This window comes from Polypterus senegalus, chromosome 9 (genome assembly GCF_016835505.1).
Source record: "Polypterus senegalus isolate Bchr_013 chromosome 9, ASM1683550v1, whole genome shotgun sequence".
In the NCBI taxonomy this organism is placed as follows: domain Eukaryota; kingdom Metazoa; phylum Chordata; class Cladistia; order Polypteriformes; family Polypteridae; genus Polypterus; species Polypterus senegalus.
Genome location: NC_053162.1, coordinates 26,857,729 through 26,873,740, shown reverse-complemented (window position 1 = coordinate 26,873,740; position 16,012 = coordinate 26,857,729). Strand labels below are relative to the sequence as shown.

At 37.5% G+C, this 16,012-nt stretch overlaps 1 protein-coding gene across 3 annotated transcripts in view; it reads right to left on the bottom strand.

Annotated features, from left to right (window-relative positions):
* Positions 1-14,232, bottom strand: part of mymk (myomaker, myoblast fusion factor) — a 28,743-nt gene extending 14,511 nt beyond the window's left edge. For all 3 annotated transcript variants that reach the window (XM_039762759.1, XM_039762757.1, XM_039762760.1), the window contains exon 1: positions 13,949-14,232. In XM_039762759.1, the coding sequence (XP_039618693.1) occupies positions 13,949-14,083 (135 nt within the window). In that variant the 5' untranslated portion in view covers positions 14,084-14,232. The remainder of the gene's footprint in view (positions 1-13,948) is intronic.
* Between the last annotated feature and the right edge of the window lie 1,780 nt (positions 14,233-16,012).

Below are 16,012 nucleotides of genomic sequence, written 5' to 3'. Positions count from 1 at the left end.
TGCTTACAAGCTATTATGGGTTAAAAGCTGTTTTGCTATAACGGCAGGTTATTAATACAGACGCCTGTCATATGACAGGTTGCAGTAAGCTGACCAAGGACAACTTCCTCTTTAGGAACGCTTCTGTTAGACACAGGAAAGATGACCTCTCCTTCTTTAGGGGTCCGTCTGACATGTACACAAAAAGAAACGGTTGGCCGATTTACGCAACATAAAATGAAAATACTTAGATACTGTTTCATAAGTAAGGTAGAGGGAGGAAAATGAATATAAAATACAAAAAATACAAAAAAAGTGAAATTTGTTCTTTTGATTTGCAAAGCATGAATTCATCTGCGATTGAATAAAAGCTGATTGATTGAACTATTCCTGTCTTCCTCTGAGATCTCCTTCCACAATATGTAAAATATTAAAAGGCCAAAAACATTTTTTTAATAATGGACAGAATTGGAACATTAGAGCAGTTTTGACAAAATTATACCATTCAGTCCAATAAGCTTGCCATCCCTACTCCTCTTATTTCTCCAAAATCTAACACATTCCTTGGAAACCTATTCCAAATACAGTTATTTTTTCCAATATATCTATGATTCTCAATGTGAAGCAAAATGTAGAACTGTACAGTGGGTTTGTGAAATCTACCCTTAACACGTTTGTATCTGTGCTCAGTGTAATTTTTTGGAGAGTTTAGTTTAGAGTCAGGATCTGCCTATAGTAATTCTTTTCATGATTTTAAACAAATGTCACCTCATGATTTCCGTTTGCTTAAACTTCAAAGGTTCAGTTCCTTCAATTTTCTACGTCCTGGAATTGCTCTAGTTGCTCTCCTTTGGACTTTCTCTAGCCCTGCTATTTATTTTTTGTGATATGGAAACCAAAACTGCATGCAGTTTTTTTTCTCCGGCCTCCCTAGTGTTTGTTATAGCTTAAATCTATGTGCTATAAAACTAGTGTCTATCCCCTTTATTGGCAAATACCTATTATTTTTATCATTACCTTCACAAAATGTAAGGTGTTATACATTTGGCCCAATATAGTTAAGATCAGCTTCATAATTTCAAAGGTGAGTCCTTGATTATCTTTAGAACAGCAGTGATGTATGAACATTTATCTTCCTCACAAATCCAATGTTTTAGGCTTGAAATCCCAGTCTGTTTATATTTGGAAGAGCCTTTGTGTTCTCTTTTTTAATATTAAAAGAAACACATTTCCTTAGTAAAATGAGGTAGACATTTCTGGTTATATTGGTCTAATGTATGAACGACTAGTACAGATTTTACACACTGTAAAGACTAGCAATAAATACCTTTCATTATGCTAAAATATGTAGTGATAATACATCTAACTGAAAGAAAATGAATCAAGCACAGTTTTTAACCATTATACAAATTTTCAGTGAAATTTTTAATATTTCATAAATTTAATGAATGATTCCATCAATAAATAGGGAGACGATAGGAGAGATTTCTGGGTATTTTTATTACATAGTGAATCAAAATATATTTTGCAGAAGTTTGCATGTACTGTACTTAAGAAAGCAATTGTATGCCCAAATTAACTGAAGATTCACATTTAAAAGATTAACCATTTCTAAAATAAAAGCAATGAAAACCAAGCATAAGATGTTTTAAAAATTAAAAAGATGTTTAATTTCACAAAGACAAGCTTTAGCAAACAAGCTGTTCAGAAAGCTGAATTAAAGTTTAATGTCTGGAGAGTATACACAGACGCATAACAGCTTGTTTTTGCGTCATCTCATAAAGAGCAGGCAGCTAATCACAACTACTTGAATGGTTTAACAGCAAAAAAATTAGCTGAGTAGTGATCATATTTAACCTGACTTGGATCTGCTCTTATGCCAGAAATAAACTAGAGATTATTATCAAGAAAACACAACAATCCCAAAGGCTAAATTAGAATATTCAAAACAACCAGCACAATAGGACTGTCTCAGCAGGCTTAAAAGAAGATGGTACCTGACCAAATGTAATAATATAGACAGATGGACGTATAAATTCTCAAATCTGATTAAACTAATTAAGGTTGAGAGGGATGCAACTAATCCCACCAGCACTTGGAACTAGACAGGAAGCATAATTTTATGGTCAATTCAGTTATGTTATTTTTTGGTAACATCCATTAAGAATAATTACTAAAAAAAAACTAAAACTTCATCACAGATCCAGTGTCCTGGTTTCAAATCTTGTACTAAGCTCTTGTCTGCATCGGATTTGCAGTTCTCAACCATGTCTGTGTGGCTTTTCCGTCTGGTACTCTGGTTTTCCTTCCCCAAACAAATGCTTTACAGGTTAACTTGAGTTAGCCCTGTGTTGGTATGATGCCTCTCCAGGGCCGTTTCCACCCTTGGACCCTAGTTGCAGAATACTCTGAAGTTCTATTATCCATTATATGAATTAGTCAGATTTCGTGATGGATGTACTTCTTCATTGTAAATGAAACATTACAAAAGTTTCCATCACCAAATACAGAAAAATATTAAAAAAAAACTGTGTGCCATCCTGAGTTGGGTCCTGCCTCTCACCCAATGCTACTCTGACTCTAGACAATCCTGAAAATGGATTTAGTACATACTTTGGTTACAATGTGCATATTTGTGTACTGTAAGGTACAATAAAATAACTCCATTTTAGTTGGAATATGTACAGTGGTGTGAAAAACTATTTGCCCCCTTCCTGATTTCTTATTCTTTTGCATGTTTGTCACACAAAATGTTTCTGATCATCAAACACATTTAACCATTAGTCAAATATAACACAAGTAAACACAAAATGCAGTTTTTAAATGATGGTTTTATTATTTAGGAGAAAAAAATCCAAACCTACATGGCCCTGTGTGAAAAAGTAATTGCCCCCTTGTTCAAAAATCACCTAACTGTGGTGTATCACACCTGAGTTCAATATCCGTAGCCACCCCCAGGCCTGATTACTGCCACACCTGTTTCAATCAAGAAATCACTTAAATAGGAGCTGCCTGACACAGAGAAGTAGACCAAAAGCACCTCAAAAGCTAGACATCATGCCAAGATCCAAAGAAATTCAGGAACAAATGAGAACAGAAGTAATTGAGATCTATCAGTCTGGTAAAGGTTATAAAGCCATTTCTAAAGCTTTGGGACTCCAGTGAACCACAGTGAGAGCCATTATCCACAAATGGCAAAAACATGGAACAGTGGTGAACCTTCCCAGGAGTGGCCGGCCGACCAAAATTACCCCAAGAGCGCAGAGACGACTCATCCAAGAGGTCACAAAAGACCCCAGGACAATGTCTAAAGAACTGCAGGCCTCACTTGCCTCAATTAAGGTCAGTGTTCACGACTCCACCATAAGAAAGAGACTGGGCAAAAACGGCCTGCATGGCAGATTTCCAAAACGCAAACCACTGTTAAGCAAAAAGAACATTAGGGCTGGTCTCAATTTTGCTAAGAAACATCTCAATGATTGCCAAGACTTTTGGGAAAATACCTTGTGGACTGATGAGACAAAAGTTGAACTTTTGGAAGGCAAATGTCCCGCTACATCTGGCGTAAAAGGAACACAGCATTTCAGAAAAAAAACATCATACCAACAGTAAAATATGGTGGTGGTAGTGTGATGGTCTGGGGTTGTTTTGCTGCTTCAGGACCTGGAAGGCTTGCTGTGATAGATGGAACCATGAATTCTACTGTCTACCAAAAAATCCTGAAGGAGAATGTCCGGCCATCTGTTCGTCAACTCAAGCTGAAGCGATCTTGGTGCTGCAACAGGACAATGACCCAAAACACACCAGCAAATCCACCTCTGAATGGCTGAAGAAAAACAAAATGAAGACTTTGGAGTGGCCTAGTCAAAGTCCTGACCTGAATCCAATTGAGATGCTATGGCATGACCTTAAAAAGGCGGTTCATGCTAGAAAACCCTCAAATAAAGCTGAATTACAACAATTCTGCAAAGATGAGTGTGCCAAAATTCCTCCAGAGCGCTGTAAAAGACTCATTGCAAGTTATCTCAAACGCTTGATTGCAGTTATTGCTGCTAAGGGTGGCCCAACCAGTTATTAGGTTCAGGGGGCAATTACTTTTTCACACAGGGCCATGTAGGTTTGGATTTTTTCTCCCTAAATAATAAAAACCATCATTTAAAAACTGCATTTTGTGTTTACTTGTGTTATATTTGACTAATGGTTAAATGTGTTTAATGATCAGAAAAATTTTGTGTGACAAACATGCAAAAGAATAAGAAATCAGGAAGGGGGCAAATAGTTTTTCACACCACTGTATAACCCAGATTATATGGTGTGTCTAAAGGCAGGCCTAGGTGGGAACCCAAGTTATCTTTCTCCCTTTCCTAGGCATTGAGTGAAGTCCAGATGTTCACCCTGCACTTCTGGACCTCAGGGCCTTGCATATTTTGATAGGCCCGAAGCCTTGTCATCATGTACCTTATAGCCCTAGCCCTGTTTTCAATGAAATCCTCAAGTTGGTACCCCTCCTCACCTGAACATCTGAGACCAGAAAAGTGTAAGATTCTACGTCAAATTAATATTAAAACATTTTACCTTATTTATTAAAGCACAGAGCAAAATTAAATAAAAGAAGGCTAAATGAAATGCATATTAACTACAAAAAACTAACTTATTTCCTACCTAACACATAATCTCTATAACACATTTAAAGTATAAGTAATAACTGCTAATATAAATAAAAATTACATTCACTTGTCTCTTATACTAATTTTAGTTACAGTAGCTGGTTGGTCCCCGTGACCCTGTATTCGGATTCAGCGGGTTAGAAAATGGATGGATGGATAGCTGGTTGGTTGTGATCAGAAGATCAGAACTTTGACTGGAAAGTGAGCTTTAAGGAACTACCTTGCTATCCAACAGCCGAAGTGTAGTAGGTGTGTACTTTAAATGTATATGGCTGGCTGTGATCCTGTAATAGATAAGCATATTAGTAAACGAGTTCATGGGTACACAAATCTGTATTGCTAAATTATTTAGATAACCCAGGGATACTATATTATTTTACTATTACCTGTAATAAACTATAATTTTACATGCACAGATTAAATTGGACATAGGAGTGTGTATATTATCTATACTAATAAAAGGCAAAACCCTCACTGACTGACTGACTGACTCACTCATCACTAATTCTCCAACTTCCCGTGTAAGTAGAAGGCTGAAATTTGGCAGGCTCATTCTTTACAGCTTACTTACAAAAGTAAACAAGTTTCATTTTGAAATTCTACGCGTAACGGTCATAACTGAATCCTACTTACGTACATATATACGGCCATAGCCTGCAGCTTGGTCGCTGTGTGAGGCAGAGTTGTGTCCCCCATCACCACGCCTCCCACGTAGTTGGCTGCCTGCCTATATTGCATCCTCCATACCCACGCCTCTCACGATTATGACCGTTTTGAGGCGTTTGTCATGCCTAAGACGAATACGATGTTCGTGAGATACAAGTTTAATGAGAAGACGCAGGGTATAAATGAGACTTTTGATCACTTTGTAACATAGTTAAAATTGCTGGTGAAGAATAGTGCTTATGCAAACGAAGATGAGATGGTCAGGGATAGACTAGTGTTTGGTACAAACTCAGTGAAAGTGCAAGAGAAACTTTTAAGTGGCGGGGCTGAGCTAACATTAAATAAAGCCGTGGACATCGCAAGATCGCACGAGATAGCACAAGTACAGCTTGCGGCTCACGTGAACAGACTGTGAACGCAGTACGCAGACAACAAGCAAGAGCTCCAAAGAGCGCTGAACAAAAAACGCATTACACAATTGAGAAGGCAGCGAAGGAATATGAAGCGAGTGACGCATACAAGCATATTCATCAGTGCAGCTACTGCGGAAACAAAGCACACGGTGGAAAAAGTCAATGTCCAGCTAAAGGAAGACAGTGTAAAAAATGTGGTAAATTGAACCACTTCCCTAAAGTTTGCAGGACTGGGAAAGGTAAACCCGTGCATGCAGTGTGTGATGTCTCAGATAAAGAGGAAGACGAGCTGTGTATTGATGCCGTAAGAAAGGAACAACCCTCTGAATATGAACAAGCCTTTGTAGACATATCAATAGGAAAGCACAGTGTAAAGCTTAAGTTTAAATTAAGTTCATAGACACGCTGCCGCTAAATATTCGCGGGCAAATCCACAACTTAATACCGGGAATGCCTGTTAAACATCTTAGATTCACGAGTACCGATTTGGGTAGTGAACACTGCGATGAATGAAACCTGTTATCTTTACAACAGCTGACAAACACGGAATGTAACCTGAACACAACACATCCTCCAAATACGAATTACGTTGACAATCATGTTGCGTTATTTTTAAAATGTTTTTTTCATAACTTCTTTAACACACTACTTCTCTGCTTCTAAGTGCGGGTATTTTGCTAGTATGTGATAATACCCTTTTCAGTTTATATAGTAAATATTTTTACCGCGTGGTTATCAAGTTAGTGGGCAAATTGCTGCATTAATATTTATGACAACAGGTTGTTAATGCTGCATACAATATGTAATGATGAAGATGAAACTTTACAAAGGAATGCAGGCTAAGTTACGTACCTTCTTGCTGTTGTGGTGAGCGGCTGGGGGTGGTACACAGCTGGGAAGCCCAGGAGGACCAGAGGAGGGCTTGCGCCTCCTCAAGACCATGAGGGGGCAACCGCCCTGGTTGCTTTGGGGACTACCGGTACAGAGCTTTAAAGCTCAACCCTGTAAGGGCCTGTGGTCACCGCCAGGAACGCCCCTGTGTCTTTGGAGCCCTGGACCTCAGCACTTCCACCACACCCGGAAGTGCTGGGGGGAAGAGGAGCAGGGACACCCGGAGTGCTTCCGGGGATGCAGCCGGCACTTCTGCCACACTGGGGCATGTCGGTGGGAGATTGCCGGGACACACCTGGAGCACTTCCGGGGTAGCATAAAAGGGGACGCCTCCCTCCCATTCGATGGCTGGAGTTGGGTGGAAGTGGACAGAGTCTTGGAGGAGCGGAGTTGAGGCAGTCAGGAGAAAAGAAAAGGCATTTGAAAGAGGCCTGGACTTTGGGATGATTGGTGCTGCGGCACTGGGTTGTGTTTGCCAGAATTGTAAATATAATTGTAAATAATCGTGTGTTGGGTGACAAATGATGTCTGCCTGTCTGTGTCCGGCCTGGTTCCCACACTGTATAGCCTATTTGAGTTATCTGCATCATGAAGTGATACAGTACCACGCAAACCAGTATTACATATAACTATGTACAAACAAAGATGACTAATGCTTTATCATAAGAAATGTAAATAATGTATACAACTGAGCAGAAAGTACAGTAAAGTTAAACTGGAAAGTATTTTTGTGTAAATTTAGGCTCAAATTTAATAACGTCATCAATGAATAAACAGATAACAACTAGAGTCTGTGATCTTCAAAATTACTGTTCAAGAGTCACAAAATATACACTAATTCAATAATTTATATTCAAGAGGCTCAGAGTTGTCATGAATATGAGCTGGTGTCCTGTTGTTCAAGTATCACAGTCTGCATTTGAGGGGAAATAATAACCACTTAAGAAAGCACTGCTGACGCAAATCGGCTAAATTGTTTTCCTTCATAACTTATATCAAGAACACCAGACGATTAAACATGATAAACATCGGGCAGTAAATAGTTTCTAAATACCACATATTAGTTAGTCTGGACTTTTTGCCAAATCTGCATCTTTTGTGCCTGTTTTATGGAAGCAATTGCACAATTAGAAATAGCACCAATTATACATTAAATACTTAATAGCACTTAACAGTGTATAATAATGATGTTGTATGTTGTTAGTATGTAGAATGTGCCTTAGGGATATTAATTTATGTGTTGCTTAGTGCCTAGAGATGTGGAATTAACCTTGTGAACTTGCCTAGTACAATCCTTGCCTCTTAACTTAAATGATGACTTTAAGTTTCTATACCCGCCTTTATTCCCTTGTTTAGCATTAAAAAAAAGGAAAAAGAAATATGTATGTTTTGGGGTTGTCAAGATACTTCTCTATTTTTGTATGGCAGCTTAGAGGGTTAGAGAGACACAGTCACAACTAAAGATCAAAATTACTTATTTAAAGAAATATATATATATATATATTATATACTTATTTATAACTAGATTTATCTTCAGTTAGTACTTTTATTCAAAAGTCTCAGAGACACATTCAAAAGTTAACAAAATACCAAAACAGAACTGTAGTATAGTCTGTAAATATTAAAAATAGTTAATAGTTTTAAAATTTGACATTAACGAAAACAATATTGAGTAGACAACTTGAGTTAATATTTAAAAGTAAAGGACCAATTATAGAAAGTGAATGAATGTATTTTATAAATCGTTTTTTAAATGTCTTTGAGTGTCGAGCAAATTATTATTACTATTGTTATTTTACGACGTGTATTTATATTTAAATATTATTTTGTCAATAATACGTTGTTAGAGAGGGCGACACAGTGGCGCAGTGGGTAGCACTGCTGCCTTGCAGTTAGAAGACCCAGGCTCGCTTCTCGGGTCCTCCCTGCGTGGAGTTTGCATGTTCTCCCCGTGTCTGCGTGGGTTTCCTCCTGGTGCTCCGGTTTCCTCCCACAGTCCAAAGACATGCAGGCTAGGTGGATTGGCGATTCTAAATTGCCTCTAGTGTGTGTTTGTGTGTCTGTCCTGCGGTGGGTTGTCACCCTGCCTGGGATTGGTTCCTGCCGTGTTGGCTGGGATTGGCTCCAGCAGACCCCCGTGACCCTGTGTTTGGATTCAGCAGGTTGGAAAATGGATGGATGTTGTTAGAGAGTTGCATTTATTGCTGATATAACACAGTATGCACATCAGTCTGGTTCAAGGTACAACTGAATCCTTTCTTAAAAGTGACCTTTTTTGAATAATGTTTACCATCCGTTTGCAAAGAAAGAGCACCCAGCTAAATGAACAAAGGTATTTGAGCACAAAGACAAATTATAAATGATCAGTTCTTAACATGCTGGGCGCTAAAGTAACAGGGGTGCTGTGTTCCATGGGACACTTTTGTTTGAAGGCTGCAGTTTTCACCTCTAATTTGGAACAGCACCACAGTGAGTGACAGGAAATGGGACTGCTGCTATGTTTTGGAGAGCTGTGTGTGCGTGTAGTAGTCTAGGCATCACAATTTGCTGTCAAAAGAAGGAATATAAAAAAAAACAAGGAATAAACAAATCTTGCAACTGTATCCTATTATTTTGCAATTTGTTATGCTATCTGGTTGTCTAATGACAGCTTTTGAGGGAGAAGTAAGCACTTGTGTATCCAGACAATCAAATGAGAAGAACTGAATAAAAGTAATAGGTACAGTATATATATGTTTAACCCTACATGTGTTGAGGGGTATATTTAATTCACTCAGTTTAGGATCATAAGATTATTGCAGCAGCACTGGGGGTAAGGCAAAAAGCAAACAGGGTGGATGGTAAGCCAGTTCTTTAATATGCTCAATTACACAGCCAATCACAAAAGAAACCTGTAAATAAAGTATCTGTTTAGTTTCAATCCAGTTGTTTGCCAACAAATATTTTTAAACAGTGTGATGAGGTGGTGAAGGGGCTAGTGTTAATACCTTACATTTTTGGGGGCTCAGGTTTGAGATGGAAAAAGGGGATGCATGTTATTTTCTTTTTAGCACATGAAGGACTAAGTATGTTTTCCTAATGGATTTTGAACACGTTTCTGGTATTCAGTATTAAAACAGGTAGTAATACTAAGTTAAATGCACACACTGACAGAAATCAATCCACAAAAGCATGGAGAAAATATATATGCACAGTTCTTACAGACCATGGACTCTTGCAGCTGGAATGACTGCTCTGCACAACAACTCTGTTAAAACATCTGTAATAAACTTTCAAAACCGTAACCTGATTAAAACTAAATGTAATGTATATGTATAACTTTTGTTTAGTTCTTATCACTTGATTGCAAGCTTTGTGCATACTTAACCACTACAATACAATACAATACAATTTAATTTTTTATAGCCCAAAATCACACAAGAAGTACCACAATGGGCTTTAACAGGCCCTGCCTCTTGACAGCCCCCCAGCCTTGACTCCCTAAGAAGACAAAAATCTCCCAAAAAAAAACCCCTTGTAGGGAAAAAAATGGAAGAAACCTTGGGAAAGGCAGTTCAAAGAGAGACCCCTTTCCAGGTACTGTGGGCGTGCAGTGGGTGTCAAAAAGAAGGGGGTTAATACAATACAATACACACTACCTCAATAGCTGTCACTAAATAAATGAAGCAGAAAGTTCTTAAAGATTGTAAGGTTGTCACCATTAATCTTAGGTGATGAATAAATGATCATGTGTGAAATGTTGGAGGAAAAAGAAAAAAAACCAACATTAAATGATCTGAATATAGTCTTTATAGAAAGCAAATTATTAGGCAGTGTTTCAAAATTCATTAGGAAAGATAAACAGAAAATGTGAAAGACGACACACTGGCAATTCACATGGTGCAAAGCATGTTCAAATCACTGTTTGAATCCACCCAACTCATTTCTGAACCTACTTTTTTCTTTACACGTTCATGACCTGTCTGAATCTTCTTTAAGTCAAAGAATGAGTAAACTGTGGTTAGAATGCAACACTCACTCACTCATAGTGGATCTATATAGAGTTTTCCAAATAACTTTATATGTGCACCTTTGGGATATGATATATATTGATAAAACCCACAGTTTGTTGTGTCCAGGAATCAAACTCAGGAGTCTGCAACAACAGTGCTAGCTGCTGTCTATGTTAGAGATAGTATATTTATTCATCTTTATACAGAGGATAACATTCTTAACCCCACTTAACACACTATGGAGTCATGGATGCTGGAGCCTGTCTGGGCAGCATCAGGTATAAGACAGGAATTAATGCTAGTCCATGCTCCAGTACACTGCATTCTCAGGACCAGTTTAGAATTGCCTGCCAAACTAACACACAAAAGGAGGTGGAAGGAAGCCAGAACACATGGGTAAAAAACAACATATACAGAGATAAAAATGTGCAAACTCCACACGGTAAGCAAACAGGAACAGGATTTGAACCCTTAGCATGATGCTCATCAGACACTGCTATATTTACTACTCCAGCTGGATACTTGTTATCTAGTATGAGTGATGACTTTTCAAAGATGTTTTAAGTGTCATGAGGACAAAAGAATTTTTTTTTCACTATTGCCAAGTTACCTTCAGATGTGAACACAACAGACTGACAAAACTTTCTAGCCCAAACCCACGAATTGTCTTAAATGATCTTATACATCGAATAAATGAAACCAGTTATGACAGTTAATTAACAACTACCTAATATGAATGGATGTTCTATCTTTAGCTTTGCTGTTTTCTTGGATGTAGACTCTCAATGGCAATAGGTGAACATATAAACTTCATCAGACTCTCAAGAATTCCGACACCCTCAGACTTGGACTGCAGAGCTAGTCACTGGGCAGTTGGGCTTGTTTTGACCTATTTTATTTGTGTGTGTTGTTACATTTTAGATAAGCTGCCCAGTGAGATTAATTTCATGGTGCTGAAAGGTGGCACATGCTGCGTGTTGGTTAAATATGCAAACAAGAATTTAATTGTATTCAACATTACCGATTCACAATAAATTCTTGTGAAATCAAAACCTTTGATTTTTGCAGAAGCCATTGGCCCCTTGCATGTGAGAACTAATTTTACGATTGCAGTTAACACTCAAGAGTTACACACTTTCTGTAGAGAGGACAGTGTATGTACAATAAGAAAAATACTGAAGATATAAAACATGCAGATTATTAAGTATAGATAAGGCACCACATACTCCCAGCTTTTTACAGAGCATACTGAGTCACTTTTGCTGAGAATATGGTAGAGAAATACCATGTTTGAGGATGGCTTGCTTGAACGAGTAAAAGTAATTAATAACTGTACTGTTTCTTGCTGGTAGGCATTTATTGAAGTACATAACATGATGAAGCAATTCTGCTTTCTAAATTTTAGTGCCAATACTGATTTGTGAGTTTAAATCAACTTTAATGACTTTTAATTATTTTTATTTCATTACTGAGATTGAGTGGTGAGAAGAGGAGCCAACAGCATAAAGGTTTTGGCTGGGTACGGAGTAGAAAAAAAATCATTGGAGCCACATGGAAGGAGTCATGTAAGATCAGTCACATTAAGGAGCAAGACGTCATTTTATGGTGTATTAGGCTACCACCTCTAGTGATGATAAAATATCAGCCAAATAATGTAATAAAAAAAATCCAAAAATGAAGGACATACTGACTGTGGACTGTCGCTGTTGCTTGTACATCTTCCCCAAACCTAAATGACAACCAGAAGAGCAACAGCAACTAAAGAAGGGGTTTTATTAACGAAGCAAGAGAAAAATTACAGCAAACAATAAACACACAGAAACTTAAGCATTCTGGCTTTCCTGTTTACCCCTTGTTTAGTTAATCTCTAGCCTCCTTACCTGTCAAGCCATTAACAATGGCTTTGTAACAACTTCAAGCCTCCTGTATACTGATTGCAGGGGTTTTAAACCCAGATTAGGAAACCCTTCTGGATAAGCCTTTACAAGTGCTTCTGGGCTACACAATTGACACTCAGTTCTACAGGTACCCCTGAGGTTCATGCGGTAGTGGAGCTAGGTTTGTTTGCAGACTCCTCAAACCACAGAGTGTGATTGAGGAGGGCCAGACAGTCTGTCCTCCACAGTACTACAGCAAGTCTAATCCTTGGTGCAGTCTAGAGGCCTGGAGGACAGCAAATAAATAAATGCCCTGTTTTTACACATAATGTCATGTGGTACGACCATCAAAGTACAGAATTATAAGATAAGTTACAGGAGAAAGTAGGGTGAAATGACACCTTTCATTGGCTAAATAGATTACAAATGCAAGCTTACTAAATAGCTAAGGCCTTAGCTGCCTCATAAGCTTGCATTTGTAATCTGTTTAGTTAGCCAATGAAAGGTATCATTTCACCCTACTTTCACCTGTATCAATCTATGGCTAACACGGTACAACACTCTAGTGCTAAAGATAAGTTACATCAACATCAGTACTAGGCATTTGAAAGAAGAAATGCAAATGAAAATTTATAAATTTACAATTTTCATGTAGTTGACAATGAGATAAATTGTACTGTATTTAGGTAATTCATTATAATGATAACAAGTACTCCAAAACAGCAAGATGTGCAAGTTCATGAATGCTTTAAAGTGAGTCACAAAAAATGAACCAATGTGTTTAAAGGGCTCTGGCATTCAAGCCCCAAGGCAGAGCTGAAAAGTCCATATGAGCAAAGGTGTATTTGTAGAACATTGCAGGGTAGAACAGCTTACCCAATCAACGCAGAAAGCAGGCCCAGCACAAACAAATCATATATGCCTAAAGGAAATATCTATCTAGATGTGAAATTGCATTGAGTACATCATACTTATTGGTTATGATGACTAAATTGAGTTTTCTATAACTATTTTAACAACACAGTATATTATACCTGCGGTGAGCTGATGACATGCCTAAGGTTTGTGTCCTGCCTTGTGCTCTGTGTTGGCTGGGATTGACTCCAGCAGACCCCCATGACCCTGTAGTTAGGATATAGCAGGTTGGATAATGGATGGATGGAGCGTATTATACTGTTTTAAGCTGAGTTTATTATTACTTATTTAACTTTTGCTCAGCAGGTAGATGGCAGGCAGTACCCCACTTACCCTAAATGTAGAAGTGCTTCTGAGTCTATAGAGATTTATTAATGACTCAGGCCTGATTATCTAAAATCACTTTTGCAGTATTCTCTTGAAGACCCATGCTTGAACAGTGCAAAAAGTTGTAATCTCAGACAGCAAAAACCATGAAAAGCAACATTCCTTAATTTTACAGCACATTTTTACTTTAGGATAATTTGAGTAAAATAAAAGACACTTACCGCCATGAAGAACATGGTAAAGAAGTAAACCATGGCTTCCATGTGAAAGCCTCGTTTGGCTGCCACACTGACCACTGGAAGAAATGCTAGACTGCTCACTGTTGGCAGTAACATTTTAGCAATTACTGAACCCATTCCGAACAAGTAAAAAGATGCCTTATATTCAACGGTTTTACAGAAAATTGCCACTAAAGAAGAGTTCTTTGTCTGAGTGATTTGTGCTGGTATTGCTTCCTTCTGTTTGCTGTATCTGGGAAAATGAAATGTATGGGTGCATGGGTCAAAAAAAAAAAACAGCTGTTCTAAACTGGCTTTTAAATTTTAAATGCCTGACACTGTCTTTTGTACAGAAGGGGGTGGGCTGTGCTGGTCTCTTTAAGGGAGAAAGCAGCTGCTACAGGTTGAGCTGACTAGCCACACACTTGTCATGCTGTATTTGTTTGTCATGAGTTGGCAAATTAGAAGATAAATGGAAATAATGTTTCTTAAAATGTAGAAAGTCAATGACTCAATAAAACAGTAGGAAACATGACAAAAGCAATGCTATATTAAGATAAATTTAAGGTAACCATTCATTTAAAACAATGCCTGCCTGTCTCCTTCTTCAGCAAGTGTGCTTATCTTGAGACAGTGATTTTTTTTTTATCAGATAAACATGTTCATATTTCAAAAATAAATAGTTAGTAAACTATGTAATACATAGTTTAAAAATAATTCACTATCAGTCTTTAAATTCTTTAATGAAAATTGTAGTACCAAGCAGGACATAATACTATTATGAATGTGTGAAATCTCGGTCTTCCTTTCCTTTTATTTAGGCCTTATACTACCCTAGGGTTTTCTTAAATTTACATAACAATGACAGTGTAATACATTAATATTTTTTTAACTGGTTGTAAATTTAATTCTTGTAGGCTGCAGCAGAATCAAGCTCTTAAAACCAAAGCTTAGTGTATAATATATTTTTTACAAAGAACAGAGCTGCAGAGTGGAGTAGTGATTAGTGCTGCTGCTTATGTTTTTAGGCATCTGGGTTCCATTCCCAGGATAGTTTTATGCATTTTTTTAAGTGAAAAGGTCTAAAACATCAAATCAATGCTGAAAACTCAATGGCACTGGCACGTACAACTCTAATAACTTGACATCCCGGCAGCAAACAAAATGGGCAGCAGCTGTCAGCTGGAGTGACACAGGTGCTACATATCAAAATTGTTATAAACGATGCCTGGGAGAATGAGATCGAAGTGAACTTGGCAGTAAACAGAACGCTGGGCTGTATTTCAGGAACATTACTCAGAGGCAACTTTTTCTATGCAGTACTGTAAGTCTGAAATATACATCTGTTCACTGTCTTTCAATAATTATAATGAATTTGTTAAAAATGACAGTTTCAAAATAAAAAATACATCAGTCAATTCATTTTTATTTTACATGAACCGATTAATGTAAAAAGAATCTATAAATCTATTTTTCTTTTATTATTACTTGGATGCTTTTATTCAAGGCATCTTGCAACATATGAGAGATACAATTGGATAAATACCTTTGGTTTTTTCAAGTCACACAGTGTCAGTTCTGGAATTTGAACCCACAACCTCAGGGTTTGTGGTGCAAAGCCTTAACAACTGTGCCACACACATATAATATGCCACACACGTTTTATTTTATATTTATATACACATTAACATAAACAATCTGATGTGACCAGCATATGACTTTCTTAATATTTACAACATTGTGTACAATATACGGTGCAGATTTGCCTAGATATATGCAAGCGGCAATTTTACTAATGTAAAGTTTACAAGCTCAAAGTTCCAAATTTTCATTGAAATTCAAAGAAGTTTTTCTTTCAGAGTTCTAAATCCTTATGCAAAACTTTGTGAAGTTTTGAGCAGTGGTTTAGCTGTTGTTGGTATCAGTTTTTAAAAATGGACTTTATATATTTGAAGATAAACAGCTGGAAATGACACAAAACTAAACCAGCTGCTAAGACTAATGAGTAGCTAAATTTCTTAAGAATCTATTTATTTGTTCCTTATTTACAGTTTAAGCAAGAACTTT